Genomic DNA, 16662 nt, shown 5'->3' with positions numbered 1-16662 from the left:
GCAGGGGCAGTATTGTTTCAATTTTTTGCTGGTAATTTTCGTAGCCGCTTTCTTTTGGATTACACTTCTCAGTATTCCTTTACCGTTGAGTACCAAAGAAATCGATGTGTATTTCACCTACAGCTGTTGGAACTATTCAATGTACGTATTTCATTTTTAACTCGTGAATTGCGCGCATGCGCAAGAGCGAGTTATAGATACGATGTGGGGAATAGCATTCGCTCGCTCGCTCGCTCGCTCGCTCGATTCCTGTAAACTTTTTTTAGATTTTAGGCTTTTGAGTGCGTTTTATAGTTTTTGGCAAGCAATAAACAGACGAAATGGCGACCTTTGTTGCTAAGAATAGTGGTGGGGTGAAAAAGAAGCCAATGATAATCTTAAAAGAGTTTTTTTTTTCGTTTTAGTTTCAACAAGCGGCGCCAGCGACTGGCAGGCATGCAAGGATTCACACTGAAATAACAGAACAACCTTCGTTTTTCATAAAATTGTAATTTACAGTCCTTGAACTTGAAAACAATCCGAAGATTCATTGAAAATATCACTTACTGCGAAGCGCTCGGAGTTTACAGATGTTCAAAAGCTTTTTCTGTTATAGCGTGAGATTGAGGACAAAATTGATCATTACGTTTCGTCGCGTGTGTTTTTCCTGTGAGAAGCAACAGAAGATGCCGGCGACTGACGAAATAACAAGTTAACACGAAAATCAGATAACACCTAAACAAACAATTTTAGCTACCGATTTTCAGTGAATTTTTAAAGAACAATTTTCTTTTAAGTTTCAAGACAATTTGAAGATTCAACATACAAACAACGTACTAAAATGCGAAAGTTACACACCACAAAATTGATAAATAGGCCTGTAATGAAATCCTATCTTGTTATTGATCATACGTTGCCTAGCACGTGACCTAAATCTACCCAGGCGGAGATCCAAAATGACGGTGGCAGGCTTGGCTTAGTTATATCACTCAAAACTCGTTCCCGTTTGTCTGATTTGATAAAGAGGGAATCGTTAATGTTTTCATTAAGACAGTATTGCCTTGATTTTCTAATATTTACAACGAAAGACAGTAAATTTCACTTTTCACCCACATTTACTTCCAACCTTTTCTTTTGAACCAGAAACAAAAATGATAGACGTTTAAAACACATGACATCATCCACCTTGTCAAATGTAATAGCATGATCATTTCAATTGTAATGCCTTCTTATCCCAACGTTACTTTGTTTCTCTGCTACATTAGCGAACACTGAACTACTGCTCGTACTCTAGATATGACAATCAACCACAAAATTCCCTAAACCAGATAACATTAAACATAATCTAAAAAATCATGTGTCAATTCACGAGTTTGCTCACAGAGCACTTTGATTACAAATGATTGACATGGAGTGCAAGCTCATCATAATGAACGTTTGGTTACCTTTACACACTTTCATAGCTTTACACTTGTTGCGTTCTTAAAGGAAAAACTTCGCGGGTGGCGGTTTTGTGGGCGTCGGTTGAAGGGTATGAAGGCGAGGGAGCCGCGTACCGAGAGTCCTAGCCCTTGAATTGCAGCAGGTTCTCTCTTAGTTTCTTGGTCACCATTCCCTAAGCGGTTTCACCGAATACAAAACCACCATTTGTGAAGGCTTAGTAAAAAGATATCGCTTTTACGATTATAAACAAGAAGGTGCAATTTTTTGAAAAAGTATACATGATTTATACTTGATTAAAAAAAAATAGAGTTAATGTTCTGCCTAGGTATGTTGTATATGCTGTCGAGCTGTTTTTAGCGATTGAGTTCTGAAGCTTCTTGGATAGACGAGAGGATTATACGTCCGGCCTTATCGCTGTATGAGAATAATACAGTAAGGTTATATAATTATGTAGTGCTCAGAAGATAATCTGTGCAAATAGTGGACGGGATTTTAAAAAGTAAATCAGTTATACAAGGATTCATTTGGGGGGTAACGGTTCTTTTCGAAGACTCCCGCACACTCAATATATGCCATGAGACAAATTGCACAATTCAAACTTTCCAAAGGAATCATAACACGAGTGGAGTGGGTGTCATACACAAAGGATGTTTTTACATTTGCTTTATCCCCCTGTGAATACATTTTAAAGGAAATCCACAGGGAAGATTAATATTGATATAATTGAATCATTGAATTTCCTTAGTAAGTGGTTATGCTTGCTTCTAAAAAGACTAGGGTTAATCAGATTGATAGTATCGAGGAAGTTGTTTTCGTGGGAAAAGACCCGGACTGAGATTTGAATGGTATGTTACGCCATATTTTCGACCATTTTCTAAAGCACTGATCCTGACCCTAGTTTCACCAAGTATTGTTGATGAACACTCTTAAATGTACGAGAAAACATTTAAAGTGGACTTCTTCACATTATCATCCCTCTTACGATTGTTTTATGGCTGCTCCTCAGCTGAAAATGGCTTGTAGCTCTTTTACTAGATTTAACCAACTTTTACAAAGACAGTCCGGTCGCCGACTTGTAATGAACCTAAGCGCTAAACTATTGTACTGGCAATGATAAAGGGATAACGCTTACCATATTTGCACTAGTTAAGTGAGCTCTACAGACCAGACTCCGCCAAGGACAGACGATTGATAATGACTAGTATGTATAGTGCATTCTCCATATGGATACATTCTTATGCACTCTACAGTACCTTTACAGTACTGCACCAACTCCCCATTAAATATAGGAATGTTAGTATAGGTAACAACACGATTTCGACACCAATTTCTTGTTCATAAGCACGAGTAAATTTTCAGTCAAAGACAACCAAATAACACGAGCTTGTAGGGCGGGTGCAATTTGTAGTCTTTAAAAATTTACGATTCCTTGTCTGCACCGCGCGTAATTTTTCCAGGTATATCATTAGGTATTGAAACATCCCCGCATCGGTAATTCTGGTCAGCTTTGAGAATAAACCTGAGAGATCACGCTTAGTTTATTTCAGGAACCAAGCTGAAATTCCTTATGAAGCAAATGTACTCTAATCGCAACTTCTATCTGAAAACTTCCATATTCAGACTGTAAGCAGCTGCTAGGATTTGCTACGATTTCATGTTATCCTTTGGTGATCATATTTGAGGTTATGCCAATGAGAATGGCTGCAAATGTCATCTTCTTCCAGTCTGGTTATTGCAATGAGACAATCGAATACGCGTAGCATACCGTAACATAACATAACATACCGGCATTCACACCCAAGACAATTGTTTCGAAATAATTGTACGGCCTTGGAAATAAAGGACAAGACAACAAGTAGTCACCGCCTTTAATTGAGTTTAATTTTCAGTCTGAAGTTAATAGAAGTCAAAATCCTTTCATTTAAAAAGTTCGGCTTGGTTTCGAGCTCTCATGGAGATAGCACGGTTATCGCAACGATAAGAAGCAATCGTTGGGTTTTACCCCGGTTACAGAGATCTCAGTAGGCAAGACTTGCCCTGCAGCATCGCAGTTCAACAAACCAAACGTTTTAACCTTTAAACGGAGCCAGCCTGATTCAGTGGCGCTTGGTGGGACGCACCAAGTGGGAAAATGAACATGAAGGTGCTTATGCCGGTGAAATGTAACAAGTGATGATTGTCTACTTAAACTGAGCACCTTTTGGCTTTCTAGCATCTCATTTGAATGAGTCATGAGAGAAATCCTTTGGAGATTAAAACCACTCACGAAAGCTGATGTCAATTATTCCCCATGTAACCTCACACAATCCTTTACGGCAAGAAAAAATTGTTAGAGCGCGTTTCACCGTAATGACCTTGCTTGCTTCAATTTGAATCTAAATAGTCTCGTCATTGGCAAGTCTTTTTTTAATGACTCTTTTATTTTGGGGATTTCCTATTTGCGAATTTAAAAGTATAGTGATATTTTTCAAATCAAGAAGGATTTCTGTCGGAATATTCGCTTAAATATTACAGCTTAACCGTATATTTCTAAAACTGAGCATTCTGCAAGACTGTAAAAAATTTATTACATTGTCAAAGTGATTACATTAGCAGAGTGGAGACAAATATTCAAGATAGTTTAAGGCTTTCTTACCTTTTTCAGCTACCCACTGCAACTGAAATATAAAGTGAAGCAATCATATGCATTAAAGATCATGGCCCAACGAACGCCTGGGGTCGATCACGAAGATTGTGTCATTGAGATCGCTGTGGTTGCTGCTGGGTATCTGGGATTGGGAGGAGGGGTTAAGCTCCCTCCCGTCCCCCTCTTACCTCCCATGTTGAACCTTATGTGGTGAGGTTCGCTTAAAGCCTTCCTGGTTTTACAAACAGGCGCAGAATTTTGATCAATTAGTCATAAGTTGATTGTGGATTCCAAGGGTGTTGCAACATTATGCTTTTAAGTTTTCAACGCCAAATACTGGGAGAGGAAAATTACCTAAATGTAAAATTCCAACCTATTTTTCTGATGAATTTTATCATCTATTTCTTGATTACGGCACTTCTTTAAATGTGAAACAAGCAAAAACTTTTTTGTCACGACTTTGTGGAACGTACAGTACACCCTTAGGGAGGATTCAAAGCAGTACACCAGCCCCCCTCCTCCCCCTCTTAAGAGGACACTTGATTGCTAAAGTTGGTGTCTGCTTGATTGTTACGAAACCAAAACTTTCAAGGCGTACTTGGAGCTTGTAGACCGTTTAAAAGCTAAGAAGCGACTCAAGTAGGAACTCCATCAACTCTCTTGTAAGCGGACACCCTTGGGAATTGGGAAAAGTGTCCGTGTCTGCTGCTCTGTTAAAGGTCATATTTTTGTTGATTTGCAAATTAAAGGAAAATTTCATTGCCAAAAGTCTATTATTATTCATGGGTGTCCGCTCACAAGAGAGCGGAAAGAAAAGAAAAATCCAATTTTCACTTTCATAAGTGTTCGCGTCCGCTTTCGAGAATGTGTAAATGCAGAGTTTGGCTGGGAGGGAAGGCGGGGAATTACAATTTGGAAACTGTTCGCTTATGGTGGTGTCCTTCACCGGAGGGTTGATGTATTTAAAACAGGTCTTGCTCGGCCATTTTTTCACGCTAAATAAGTTTACTCTCCTGTTCCACGTCCACAACTTAACATGTTTGATGGAGCGTTCTCACAACTTCTTCAAATCAGATTCCGCGTTTCCACTGAAACTAATATCGTTGTTACCCTACCGCGACAAGAAGTTCTTTTACCGATGGTCTTTTGAACTTGTCGCTCGAGAGCTATATTGTGAGCGGACGAAGTCTCGTTTTAGTAATTTGCAAACAAAATTAATCACCAATTGATGTTTTCAATTCCCTTCGGCCAAGCTCTGATCCTTCTGGCTCTATTTGAGTTAGTCTCCCTCGAATCCGATTTGATGACACCTCCAGTAGCTTGAATTAACCAATGCTCCATTAGATTTGGCTCTACAGAGTATTTGAAGCAGTCAAAAATGCTGTCAAAATCAGGTATTGAAAAAAAAAATTTATTTTAAAGTAATTCTAAAGCAATTTTTGTTCTGCGAAATCTTTGTCAAGTGTACCTTGATAACCTTGCCCGGGCAACCAGTCACGAGTACCCGTGGTGTGGCCCTCTTTGAACGCGGAAGTTGAATTTACAAGCTATTTTTAAACTATTAGTGCTTAGGTGTGTTGAGGGGTGCGGCTAGGAATTGATACGCCTTTCATTCAAAAGATTAAATCGGATAATCTAACACCGCGAAAAAGCGACCGAGCTTGGTGTTAGGATGGCACAGATAGATCATTCAAAATAGAGACCAGATAATACAACCTTCGTCGAATAGTATGAAAAATTTAATGTTAACTGTTGGTTAACGGCTGCGACCTATTCGGTGAAAATGATAAAAAATAGACGATTTTGTCATACAAAATACTAATTTGCATTATGATAAGTTTTCCTGGAAGCGGAAGTCATTCACTCCACGTGGAATACTTGATTTTTCATAGAATAACCCTGCCCTTCAATCGAATGGATCGAAAGCTGAAAACAAAAGAAGACGAAATATTATCAGCGACGATCTCTTGCTGTTTCAGTTTAAGCGTGGTTTACTTCGGGTGAACATATTGAATTCTCAACTAAACACAGCTTCCTGTCTGTCTCGAGGAGCCGACGGTCCAAAGACCGGACCTGTCACGCAAACTTCATCCCTGACTTTCGCACCAAGGGTTCCCTTTCGGATTTTAAAAGCCACTAAGTTGAAAATTTATATCTTTCATTTTTTAATTTTTCCACTAATGCAAAATTTACGGAAGAAATTGCTGTGCTGCCGCGTAAAACTTCATCTTCGCCGGTGAAGTATGACCTTCTGAATCAACACTGACTAATTTGTGAATATATTAGCATAACAAGAGCATAAAGCTTGGGTAAATTTAGCACATGATCGATGACGATAAGAGGCAAAGCTTAGCTCAATAGATGTCATTTTCCTCATTTCATCGGGAATATTTTGTTAGTTAGAACTCTGATGCAGTAAATTATCCAATAACTGCATGGAGTAGGGAGATTCGCCAGAGATGAGCGACTCACAAGACCGTGACACAAGTGTTGTTTGGTAAATATTACACTCGATATCATCGCGAAAGAAGAATAACCTTTCGCTTAGCCATTCATACAAGGTTTCGCAACTATTTCTTTCGTTTCTGAAACGAAGTTATTTCGTATTCGGTTTCTTGTTTAATCTTTCACTTTTTGTGACCCTAATAGTTGAAAACAACAAACTAACTCTGGCTCTGATTTCAGCGCCATACATTATGCGACTTTAAATAGAGTAAATAACAAGTATGGAAAATACGTAAGAATCAGGTTATTCAGTTTTTCTCGCTTTTAACTTTCTAGACAAAATAAATAACAGATCCACGGGAAATACCGTACGTTGATTGGTCAAAACATAGTGACGTCAATTCTCGGAAAAGGTAGGGGACTCCCCAAAATATCATGTGAAAGCTAAAAATCGCCACTTGCCTCGACACTCAACTGAAACGTAAGCTGCATAGAGTACAGAAGTCTCTTCCATTTGAAACAAAGGCTTAAGATTTTTTCACTACAAAGTCGCAGTACCTTTACTCAGGACATTATTCCACAGCAATTTCATGATGCCAGCGGAAAGACTTCGGCTTCGCGCATGGATTGAAAAACAAGCAGACAGCGGAAAGCTACCGGGTCTCGAGTGGGACGACCGAGAGAAAGGCATCTTCAAAGTATCGTGGAAGCATGCCTCAAGGCAGTGCTGGTCCTACCCTAAAGACGCCTGCGTCTTCGAAGGTTGGGCCATACACAGTGGTCGCTACAGGAAAGGACACGACAGACCTGATCCGCGGCGTTGGAAGGCGAATTTTCGATGTGCTCTGAACGCTCTCCCGGACATCGTCGAGCTTCCAAATCAAGGAATAGCACGAGGCCAAGACGCTTATAAAGTCTATCAGATAGTGAAGAAAACAGCCAAGAAAGACTTACAGAACAAACGACAAAACAAGGGTGAGTAGCGTGCGTGAAGTTCAGTTTATAAACAACCACGGCGCTTAGCAGCTGCGAATTTACTAAAATTATACAAGTCCAGAATGCTTATCGAATCGATTTTTTTTTATACTGATTTGTTTACGTGTTAAATTTACCGAATGCTTCCCTAGGAACAGTTTCTCTGAAAGAGACTGCCCCAATAGTCGGGAAAATATAACAGAAAACGTCTACGCTTCGTATTCGTTTGTCTGGATCATTGACTGACGTGACCTAAGCCGGAAATTTTAAACTTTCATGCACATTTTACCCTGTATTTCAGTTTCCTTGAAGAGAAGTCGTGGAAATAGTCGTTCGATAGTTTACCACAATTCTCTGTTGATTTTAATGAATATTTCTTCCGACATCTTTTGGAAAGCGTGAGGGAAAAGTCAAACCACACAACAAAGCGTGACCAATTCCGAGAAAGATACGATAAATTGTTTATGAGAGCTTTTCCGAGAAAGAGCTTAAATTAACTCAATTTGCATATATACTTTAATAACTGAAATGACTGAGTTCTTATAAGCTTTTCACCAAGAAATGGCGCGAGCTTTAGCAGAATTATGATACGAAAAAGAAATATTTTGAGATCTAGAAAGATGATTCGTTTCATACTTCCTGGTTGGCACGCCTCAAGGAGTCGTCCGGAAGAGCTCTCAGTTCTCCATGAATTAACAAGAAACAAGAAGACGCCCGAGAGCTCAAACAAGAATTGCATATCCAAGCTAAAACGTTTTCTTTGTAATTTCGCGAGCTTCGCCTAAAAAAAGGGCAACTGGAGTCGCCAATGTGTATTTCAGACATAACTAGTTGACGCGGGAATAATCTTGTCGAATGGTTCGGGATGGTAAGTAGCCTTTAAATTCAAGCTTCGAACCAAGGGTTGAACTTATTCGTATTAGGTTCCTAGTTGCACTCTTTGTTTGAAACCAGGAGGGTTCGGAAGTCTTAACGAATCTTTCAATATCGTCGTAGAATACTGAGATGCGATCTTATTGGACCACTCGCGGTGTTAGGTATCTTCATTATTATGCAACAGTCGCGTATCCTAGCTGACGCGTGGAAACTGTGTCCTCAATAGACTCGGGGAATAAACTTTGCTGAGAAAACGCCTTCACACGCGAACTTGCATCGCCGAGAAAAACAATAAAGCAACTGATTTAATGTGTGACTTAGACTCTAAGAATAGTTAACAGCACGAACGTTGCAAAACCTAGTTGCATTTGTTGCTTGCGGTGACAAATGTGTTCAAAACACTGACACGACGCTCTCGGTTATTAGAATCAGTCTGGTATATCATAAATATCGTGATATTGTAACTAGAATGTACGTTTTCTAGACAGGATTTGTTTCTAAGAAGTGCATATCATAAATCACTGCTGCAATGATACCCAGCTCCATTGTGTACAGCTTTTCAAAAGGTATACAATATTGGTCCACATCATCAGAATAGGCATTGCTTTGTACAACTGCAGAAGCTTAGATCAATTTTAAGAGCGAGAATTCAATCTTTCAAACGTGGCATTACGCATTGCACCCTGGAGTGGAGTAAAGTATTCAAAATTAGGGTCGAAGAATGCGGAATGTGGTCAGTATCGAATCTTTCTCTGGCAAACCCCGCCTCATTTTATGATGAGATGAATGTCATCAGCCTAACTAAACCCTGTTGATCAAGCTATTTACTTACCCGTGGGAAAACGAATTAAGGGCGTCTAAATTTAAGGCGAGCTAACTCTGTGTCAAGAGGCATTGCTTAGGCAATGCGAAATTTGTTGCCTTTGTTTTATTTTAGAGTAAACTACGATGTATTTAGGATCTTCTTCAAAAAAGGGCAATGATATGATGAGTGCACATAAGTCTGCGTCGTTGGGTGTAATTGAAGCGGTAGCTTCGTAACTCACGTCATTCGTATCCAAAAACGACAAACAGGGCCGGTCAAAGAAAAACACTTCAAAAATGTTTGCCGACGGTTCTTCGAGTGATTTTTGTAAACCTACGTTCTTTTAGCTCAGTGCTGTTTTAGTAAAGAATTCACACGTAGCTTCGGAGTACCGTCTCCTGGAAATTTCGGAGCCGCTCTTAGTTCACCTTATTGGCAACCTTATAACCTGAAACGTATCGTGGGCAGCTCTGCTGTGTTGCTGTCTTAGCTCTTTACACTTATCAGATAATCAAATAAAAGGGGTGATCAATGCCGAAATGAACTGATTAACAGCTGCAAATCGTTTCTGTATATGCAAACCTTTTCATAAAAGTCATCATCTTTTTATACGGTTTAGTTTGCTGAGCTATGCATGACTAACTAAGGTTCAAGAGCCCCAAAGAGATTGAAAAGACACATACTGTAAACCGTTGCTTCCAACTCAGAGGAACAAGAAATAGTTTTACATAACAGAGGGTTTGAGTTGGTTGAGGATAACAATCAATAGACTGATGAATGCTCTTCAAAAGGAATGGCTTTAATTTCGATTTGGCGAGAAGTCTTCGAAGAACAAGGTCGAGTGAACGATTTCCTTCTTCCAGAAGCGCGAAAAGTCGAGTCGAAATTCTTGTTTTACCATCTTCTGTACTTAAATCAGCTTAGCTTTTAGCCAACGTTGAACTGCAAGAACATGCCAGAATAAATGTATGATCTGAATAATTTTTGATCTGTAATTATTTGTTTGTCTCCAGCGCCTACAACATGTGCCTCAACCAGCACTGCTACAACTCCAAATGTGACACCTCCGACGAGAGAACACTCCTCAGCAAAGAGAGCGGCTAGAAGTGATCCTGGCCCGATGAGGAACAGGCAGAGTATAGGGGTAAGTGATCTTGGTTAAAAAGTACGGCGATCACAGTGGGATATTAAAAGTTTGTTTAAGGGGCAAACTCTCCTGTCTAGTTTACTTTTCCCAGAGAAGCGGCGGTCTAAACAGAGTCAAATGCTCTCTACACACCTCATAGTAGACAAGCGATTACAGTGAGAGATTCACCGACTGTTTAAGAGATAAACTACTAGTAAGCTGTCTTTTTCCTATCACAGAGCAACGGCAGTCAAAACAGAGTCAAATTCTGGAAAACGCTTCACAAATATCGTTCAGTCTATGTCTTTGCAAAACACACATTAATTAACTGACCCCAGCTAACTTTATAGATCGTTTTAAGGTTGAAAATAAAGGTTTATATCGTTTGAGGATTGCCGACTTATATGGCTAGTTAGAGGCTAGATCAATGTCAAATAGAGTTTAGGATGGCAATCTCAGTTGTATTCAAATCGGAAGAGCGACACAAATCTTAAAGCCAAATTTGAAAAATGCGTTTTGGTTCGTTTAGAATCGTCCTTCAAACTATAAATTTGTGTCCACGATAAATACCTTTTAACGCTCTTGAATTTTACCTTCAAGCAAAACCCATTGGCAAAACTAAAGGTCACAACATCATTGTAATTAATTTTTACATTCGATTTTATTGTATGATGATACTTCTTGGAAAAAGGCCCGATTTGAACAAGCCGAAGATCCAGCGCGTCTGTTGACGAACAGAAACGTTTGTTCAAGGGTGACTCGCTCTTTTTTTGTTTTTTGTTTTTTGTTTTTTTTGTGTGGCCAAAAATTCAGCGAAAGGTGTAAGAATAATGCACGTTTTTTTTAAAATCATCTACCTGAAAATACAAATAAATATTTCCGGGAAAAAATGCCCCTAAATTAAAGACGTTCTTGCGTAATCCAAGACAATAAACACCCCTTACAACTAATTCTTGGAATTCTTATTAACTAGAAAGCTCAATTCTGTGTTTATCTTCAAAACTTCAGATCACGAGTTAAAAAAATAACAGACATGATAATTTATTTTCTTAGAATGTGGAGATCTAAAAGCTTTTTAGAAAACAAAAGGAGAATTGTTCAACTGAAAGAGGAAATTGAAAGTTTTGTGGTGCGAACCGTTTGTGGTTTCGCTTTCTTTAAGTTCTTCAGTTCGTTTCAGTGTAATCGTTGTGAAAATACAATTGGATTTGCGTTGCAGCTTATTTCAGTTTCGAAAGCTGAATGAAGGACGTCATATGAACGGTGAATCTTTTAAATTTGTCCGGATCGTACGGGTTTGTTTGATTTCATAGGGAAAGAAAAATCGCGGGTAAAACCGTATTAGCACAGTGCAAGTGCGCAACAATACAAAACTATTTTTCTACGACATTAATTACCTATTTCTTTGAAATAGCGCCCTCGGTTTAACTTTATTGCGCTATTCGTGTTTTTCGTATCTTTTACTGAATAAAAGCAGGAAAAGCACTCTTTGTTTATTTTGAGCTCTTTCGCTTCCTTGTGAGTGATCGGATGATTTGAGTGAAAGTTTTAGTCCATTCGTTTGTCCAAGTCCCTTTTTCATTAAAGACGAAATGAAATAATACCTGAATTTTACAAAGGGAAACAATATGTGGAACTCTGATGAGCGCCGCCATAAAAATGAGGAGTGACTCTAAGTCCATGCAGCTAATTGTGGGTCTCTTCGGTGCACCATAAATGTACTATATTCAGAATAATTGACTTTAACTAAAAACTTCCTGTGAAATCATACGCAAGCTTGCAACCTTGGACACAATTGCATCACTAAGAATTTAGTGTTGCAACGCGCTAGATCCTCAGGGAATCTATTTTGGTGAGAGTTCTTCCTCCTTTTCCATCGCTGTAACCCATATTGTCTCCAAGGAACTTAACTCTATGTTATTCAAGTCACATCTGCATACATTAGTGCGCCAAACTTACGCATTATTTATTTATAAAGTTTATCATAAAGTTTATTTTAAAAACTGCGCTTCATTGGCGAGATTATTTTTTACAGCGAGAGTGTCTCTAAGTCAGTGCGGTTTGCTAACGATTCTTCGTTGTAAATTAATCTTTTCCTAACCATGAACATCCGTACTCGGTGTTTTTCAGAGTTAAATGAAAGAGAAACCACATCAAACACTCTCACCCCGTGACTCACCACATTTTCTCGTTACACAGGAAACACCAAGGAAGGCTCCTTATTACCCTCTATCGGGTACTAAACCCTTCAATGGCTTTGGGTTTTGGCCAACCTTTCACACCTGGCCACATCTGTTGGATCACGATTACATGACCCCATGGTTCGACCCAAGGCCTGAAATGAAAGGTAGATATTGCAAATACTATGCACTTCAGTGTTTATAAATCAAGGGATGGTTTCATTTAAGTCGCAAAATGCTCGAATAACTTATTCAAGGCTAGATAAAACTATTGTGATTAATAGCAATAAATGGGAGGTTTATTAGATCTTCACTGGTGCATTACACAAAGGTTGAAGCTTTCTTGATTCTATTTCAGCTCTCGATGGTTTATCTTTAATCTTTGGGTTTTGTTCTTTTCTTTGCGCTATTTATGTACACCGCCGATTTTTCCTTAATATTTTCCTCTGCGTTTTGTCATGCCATGTAAATTTTTGGTTTCCTGTTTCCACAAAGCCATTTTTGTTGCTTCTGATTAGCTAAATTTGGTAAGTGCTATGGTTCGGCAAACTAAAGAAAACTGATACTAGCTAGGATGCTATCTCCTTCTGTGTTGAGTGAATTGTTTTGTTCGTCCGCCTCGTTCTCTCTCCAGATTAATCTGATAGCTTCTAGCTATCCCCAAAATAGGTATCACCGATCTACTGCCGCTACTGGAAACGCAGTTCTCATGCAAAGTACTGACATTGTCTTGTACCCAACTTTTGGTGTCTTCTTCCTTTAGACATTGGCGTTATGACTCAACCAGGTATTAAACAGGAACCTTTGTCTCCAGATGATGGGATGATGCCTTCATGCTCACGAGACCTTAATGAATTGGATGAGGTAATTCATCATGGCCCACCTGTTAAGTAGGAGTGGAGATAATTCATCCATGCATCTACTAATTTTTCGAGCTACTGAAAAAATCTAGTGAACGGGCAAGAGGGCTTAAACTGAGCTAAGAATCACTGTATTATTCACCCAGTGCCCTTACCATTCGGTCTCAATGACTTTTTTTCCTGAACTTGAATTTTAAAGTCTGATTGCATCCTCTTTAGAGAAGAAGTCTCTTCAATAGCTGTTCTAGGACACCTTGTGCCTGAAGGTTCAATATTTTCTTTAACCCCTTCACTCCCATAGGTGATTAAAACAGAATTTCTCCTTACATTATCAATACAATATCAGGCAGACCCGTGATGAGAATAAAGAAAAATATTAATTAGGGGATTATTAGTTGATCCAATACCAAATTCTCCAAACTAACATCACAAGACTTGTATGGCAGACAGTAAGAAGAATTACTTATGAGATCTTGGGAGTTAAAGGGTTAATGCCAGACACCGAAGACACTGAACAGTAGGTTCCTTTTGTTTCCCAGAGTTCCACAGAGGGCGCCAAAGTAATAGTCAAAGAGGGTACGTAGATGCTGTGAAGTTTTTTTTATTTTATTTTTTTTTTTAATTTTTATTTTTAAATTACAAACACAATGCTTACAATACAATATGAAACACCACTTACACTAATTACAATGCTTATTTACATTACTCTACTTACAGTCACTAATAATTACACTACTTACAGTATCCAGCCCTATTAACAACACAGTCTACTAATTATGCCATTACATACAAAAAGTACTATTTTCTTTTAACATTGCACAGTGACACATACCGGCGATGGCGACGCCCAGATGCTGTGAAGTTGCTTTTATCAATATACTGTCCCGATTGTATTCAGCAGTGTTCTAGCTTGCTAACTTAAAAGCTAACTTTGCCTTCCTTATTTCCCTTTTCAGAAGACGAAGTCCCCAGTGATCAAGAAATCATCGATGTAAGAAAATTTTACAACTGACACACACTTTGAAGATGATATTCTTAAAAGGGATAACCCAATAAGATCTATTTTTCCCTTTCTCTGTAGTTGGTGGACCAAATGTCAGAGCAGAGTGGGTCTTCACTTGACGAAATGGAAGGAATGGAGGGTTCCAATGATCCTGAACAAGGTAAAAAAAGCCATAATGACAATATAAAGATCTACATGTGAAAGTTTCAAAAGCCTCTCATGTACCTTTCGCTACCAGGATAAATCGAATAGGAATTTCTCATAAAGATGTAAACACATATTTATGTGAAAAGGGAGGGGATATTGATTGATTTAAACTGAGCTAAAATGATCAGAAATGTATGGCAGACAGTTCAGAGAACTGATTTTTACATGTAGATGTTGGAGAGGACCGGGTTAATCTAACGTCTGTTTAATTTCATCACTTTAAGCAAATACCATTAAGTGTGGTTACGTTGAATTGTCAAGCAATAGAGCAGAATACAAATCGAATTTAAAAAAGTAACAACAATAACAACAACAAAAGAACGAAAAAAATTAAAAGATAAAAGCAGAAGAAATCTCATCTGCAAAAAAAAAGCTTTAATTTAAAGGTGGTTGAAAATAAATCTTGCATAGCCTTATCTTACCGCAAGAGAACTGGGAAGATAAGAAGTTTGCATGTTTTCTATCCCCAATTGTTTTTATCAGGCTATGCAAATGCGGAATAATTCCTCTGGTCTTCCCATAAAATGTCACCCAAAAATACACGTGAATCTAATGTCACGACTGTATTCTTTTCTTTTTATTTCTGCAGAGTTCGCTGACGAGTCTTCTTCTTCAAAGAAGGGCCCTCCATTGCAGTTGGTCTTGAAGTCCGAGGGCTCAACTAACTATGGGAATGAATACTCTGCTACCCTTCCTTTGACACCAGACTCCACTCGGGAAATTTTAAGCGTCATTAACAGATCGTAAGACAGTTAAGAACTCTTGTCGAGATTTAAGTCAGTACAGTAAGCTTTAATAAGCAAAGGGAATGAATTTTCTCACATGACATAGGAGAGCAAAATAAATGATTATAAGAGGGCAACTTATGACCGGCATGAGTGACCATCCTCTTTAATGGATGCCGGCCCAAAGGAGACAAACGTAGTGACTGCCAAGACTTCTATCTTCGTAGGTTTTGTGTCATTTTTGTTCAGGTTTAGCAGTTCCCTATGCTCACAGATTGTTTGATATAGTAAGAATCCGGTAAGTAATGTATTTTAAATTGAATTAAGTTGAATGGTAGATACATCAGCGACCGTTTTGGAATTTAAACCTCTCTGTCATATAACTCTTTCAAGGAAAGCTCAGATTTTCTAGAAATGATCACTTCTATCGAAAAATTAGTGGTGATTCATCTTCAATCACCCGCAGATATTTTACCACCAATGTGTACATGCTTGGCATGTGCTGGCACAAAGCAGTTCTTGGATTAAGTGGCAGACATCACCAAATTTAGAAAGAGTTTACTTGTTGTTTCATCCAGTCATATTTTTTGTGAAGAAACTTTTGATCAGTTGTTGAGTAAAAATAATTTGATAATTATTGAGATTGAGTACGAGAGAAATTGTGGTAGTACTTCCTTATGTAATGACTGAAACTTAGACATCATCCACATTACCGAACCCTGTAAGAATGGTCAGTGTCAAGTTTCCTTATCACCTCGTTTGTAGTCTATAATTAGGTTCGAAACTGTACGTTAAGCTCCGATGGAGTGTAATTCTGTCATGGAAAATAAACGAAATGTGTTTACAGGGTGAAGTAAGTTAACCGCTCAACCCCTGATGATAGCGTTTAGCATCTATTTTCTCCCAACACTCTCAGCCCTAAATCAAACATTAAGTTCAGGAGAATACAGGAAATGATGCCAGCTAAAGAAATTCTTTATTCAAATTGTCAAACAAATTCTCCTCGTCAGTACTTTACAGGGAATGTATAGAGAATAATATGGAGAATATAGATGCTTTTATTAAGGTGTAAAGGTTAAGTTTATTTGTGAGGGAAGATCAAAACCACCATGAGCAAATTTTGTTTTGACCATCTTTCACCGAAAGGAAAATCTTTTTCAAGAAAGAATAATTCCTTCTAGGTCGTAATACTCTCACACCAGTTCAGACCTGTCTGGGAATACATTATAAGCATATCTTCTGAATATTCAAACGAACATATTTTTTTTTTCACGAAAGTCTTCTTGTCCGACCCTCAATTCAGTTGCAGACGGAGAATACAAAGACATTGACTTTTACCGCCAAAATTAATTTTTGGCAAAGATTGTCGATTTGAAATAAAAATAATTCACACTTTTCACACAAAACATCGT

The 16662-nt window shown here is 38.4% G+C and overlaps 1 protein-coding gene and 1 long non-coding RNA gene across 4 annotated transcripts; one reads left to right on the top strand and one right to left on the bottom strand.

The window, feature by feature from the left end:
* Nucleotides 1-43: 43 nt before the first annotated feature.
* LOC149053177 (uncharacterized) lies at nt 44-2467 on the bottom strand. Its single transcript, XR_016181604.1, has 2 exons — nt 1377-2467; nt 44-160 (listed from the first exon to the last, which is right to left on the bottom strand). It is a non-coding gene; the product is annotated as an uncharacterized LOC149053177 (long non-coding RNA).
* A 3868-nt stretch (nt 2468-6335) lies between these two features.
* On the top strand, nt 6336-16099 carry LOC113664195 (uncharacterized). 3 transcript variants are annotated; one of them, XM_089189153.1, is made up of 10 exons: nt 6336-6545; nt 6830-6906; nt 7077-7468; nt 10163-10293; nt 12475-12622; nt 13219-13319; nt 13855-13891; nt 14272-14306; nt 14397-14478; nt 15115-16099. In XM_089189153.1, exons 3-10 carry the CDS (start codon nt 7084-7086, stop codon nt 15270-15272), a joined length of 1077 nt encoding a protein of 358 aa, XP_089045279.1. In that variant the 5' UTR covers nt 6336-6545; nt 6830-6906; nt 7077-7083; the 3' UTR covers nt 15273-16099. The 3 variants fall into 3 exon arrangements, with proteins under 3 accessions (XP_089045279.1, XP_089045266.1, XP_089045272.1); XM_089189140.1 differs by lacking the exon at nt 6830-6906 and having other exon boundaries at nt 6378-6545; XM_089189146.1 differs by lacking the exon at nt 6336-6545 and having other exon boundaries at nt 6819-6906.
* The last annotated feature ends 563 nt before the right edge of the window (nt 16100-16662 follow it).

This window comes from Pocillopora damicornis, chromosome 1 (assembly GCF_964200805.1).
Source record: "Pocillopora damicornis chromosome 1, jaPocDami1.2, whole genome shotgun sequence".
NCBI lineage: Eukaryota > Metazoa > Cnidaria > Anthozoa > Scleractinia > Pocilloporidae > Pocillopora > Pocillopora damicornis.
Note: the sequence above shows the minus strand (reverse complement) of the source record. Positions and strands in the feature narration are given on the sequence as shown.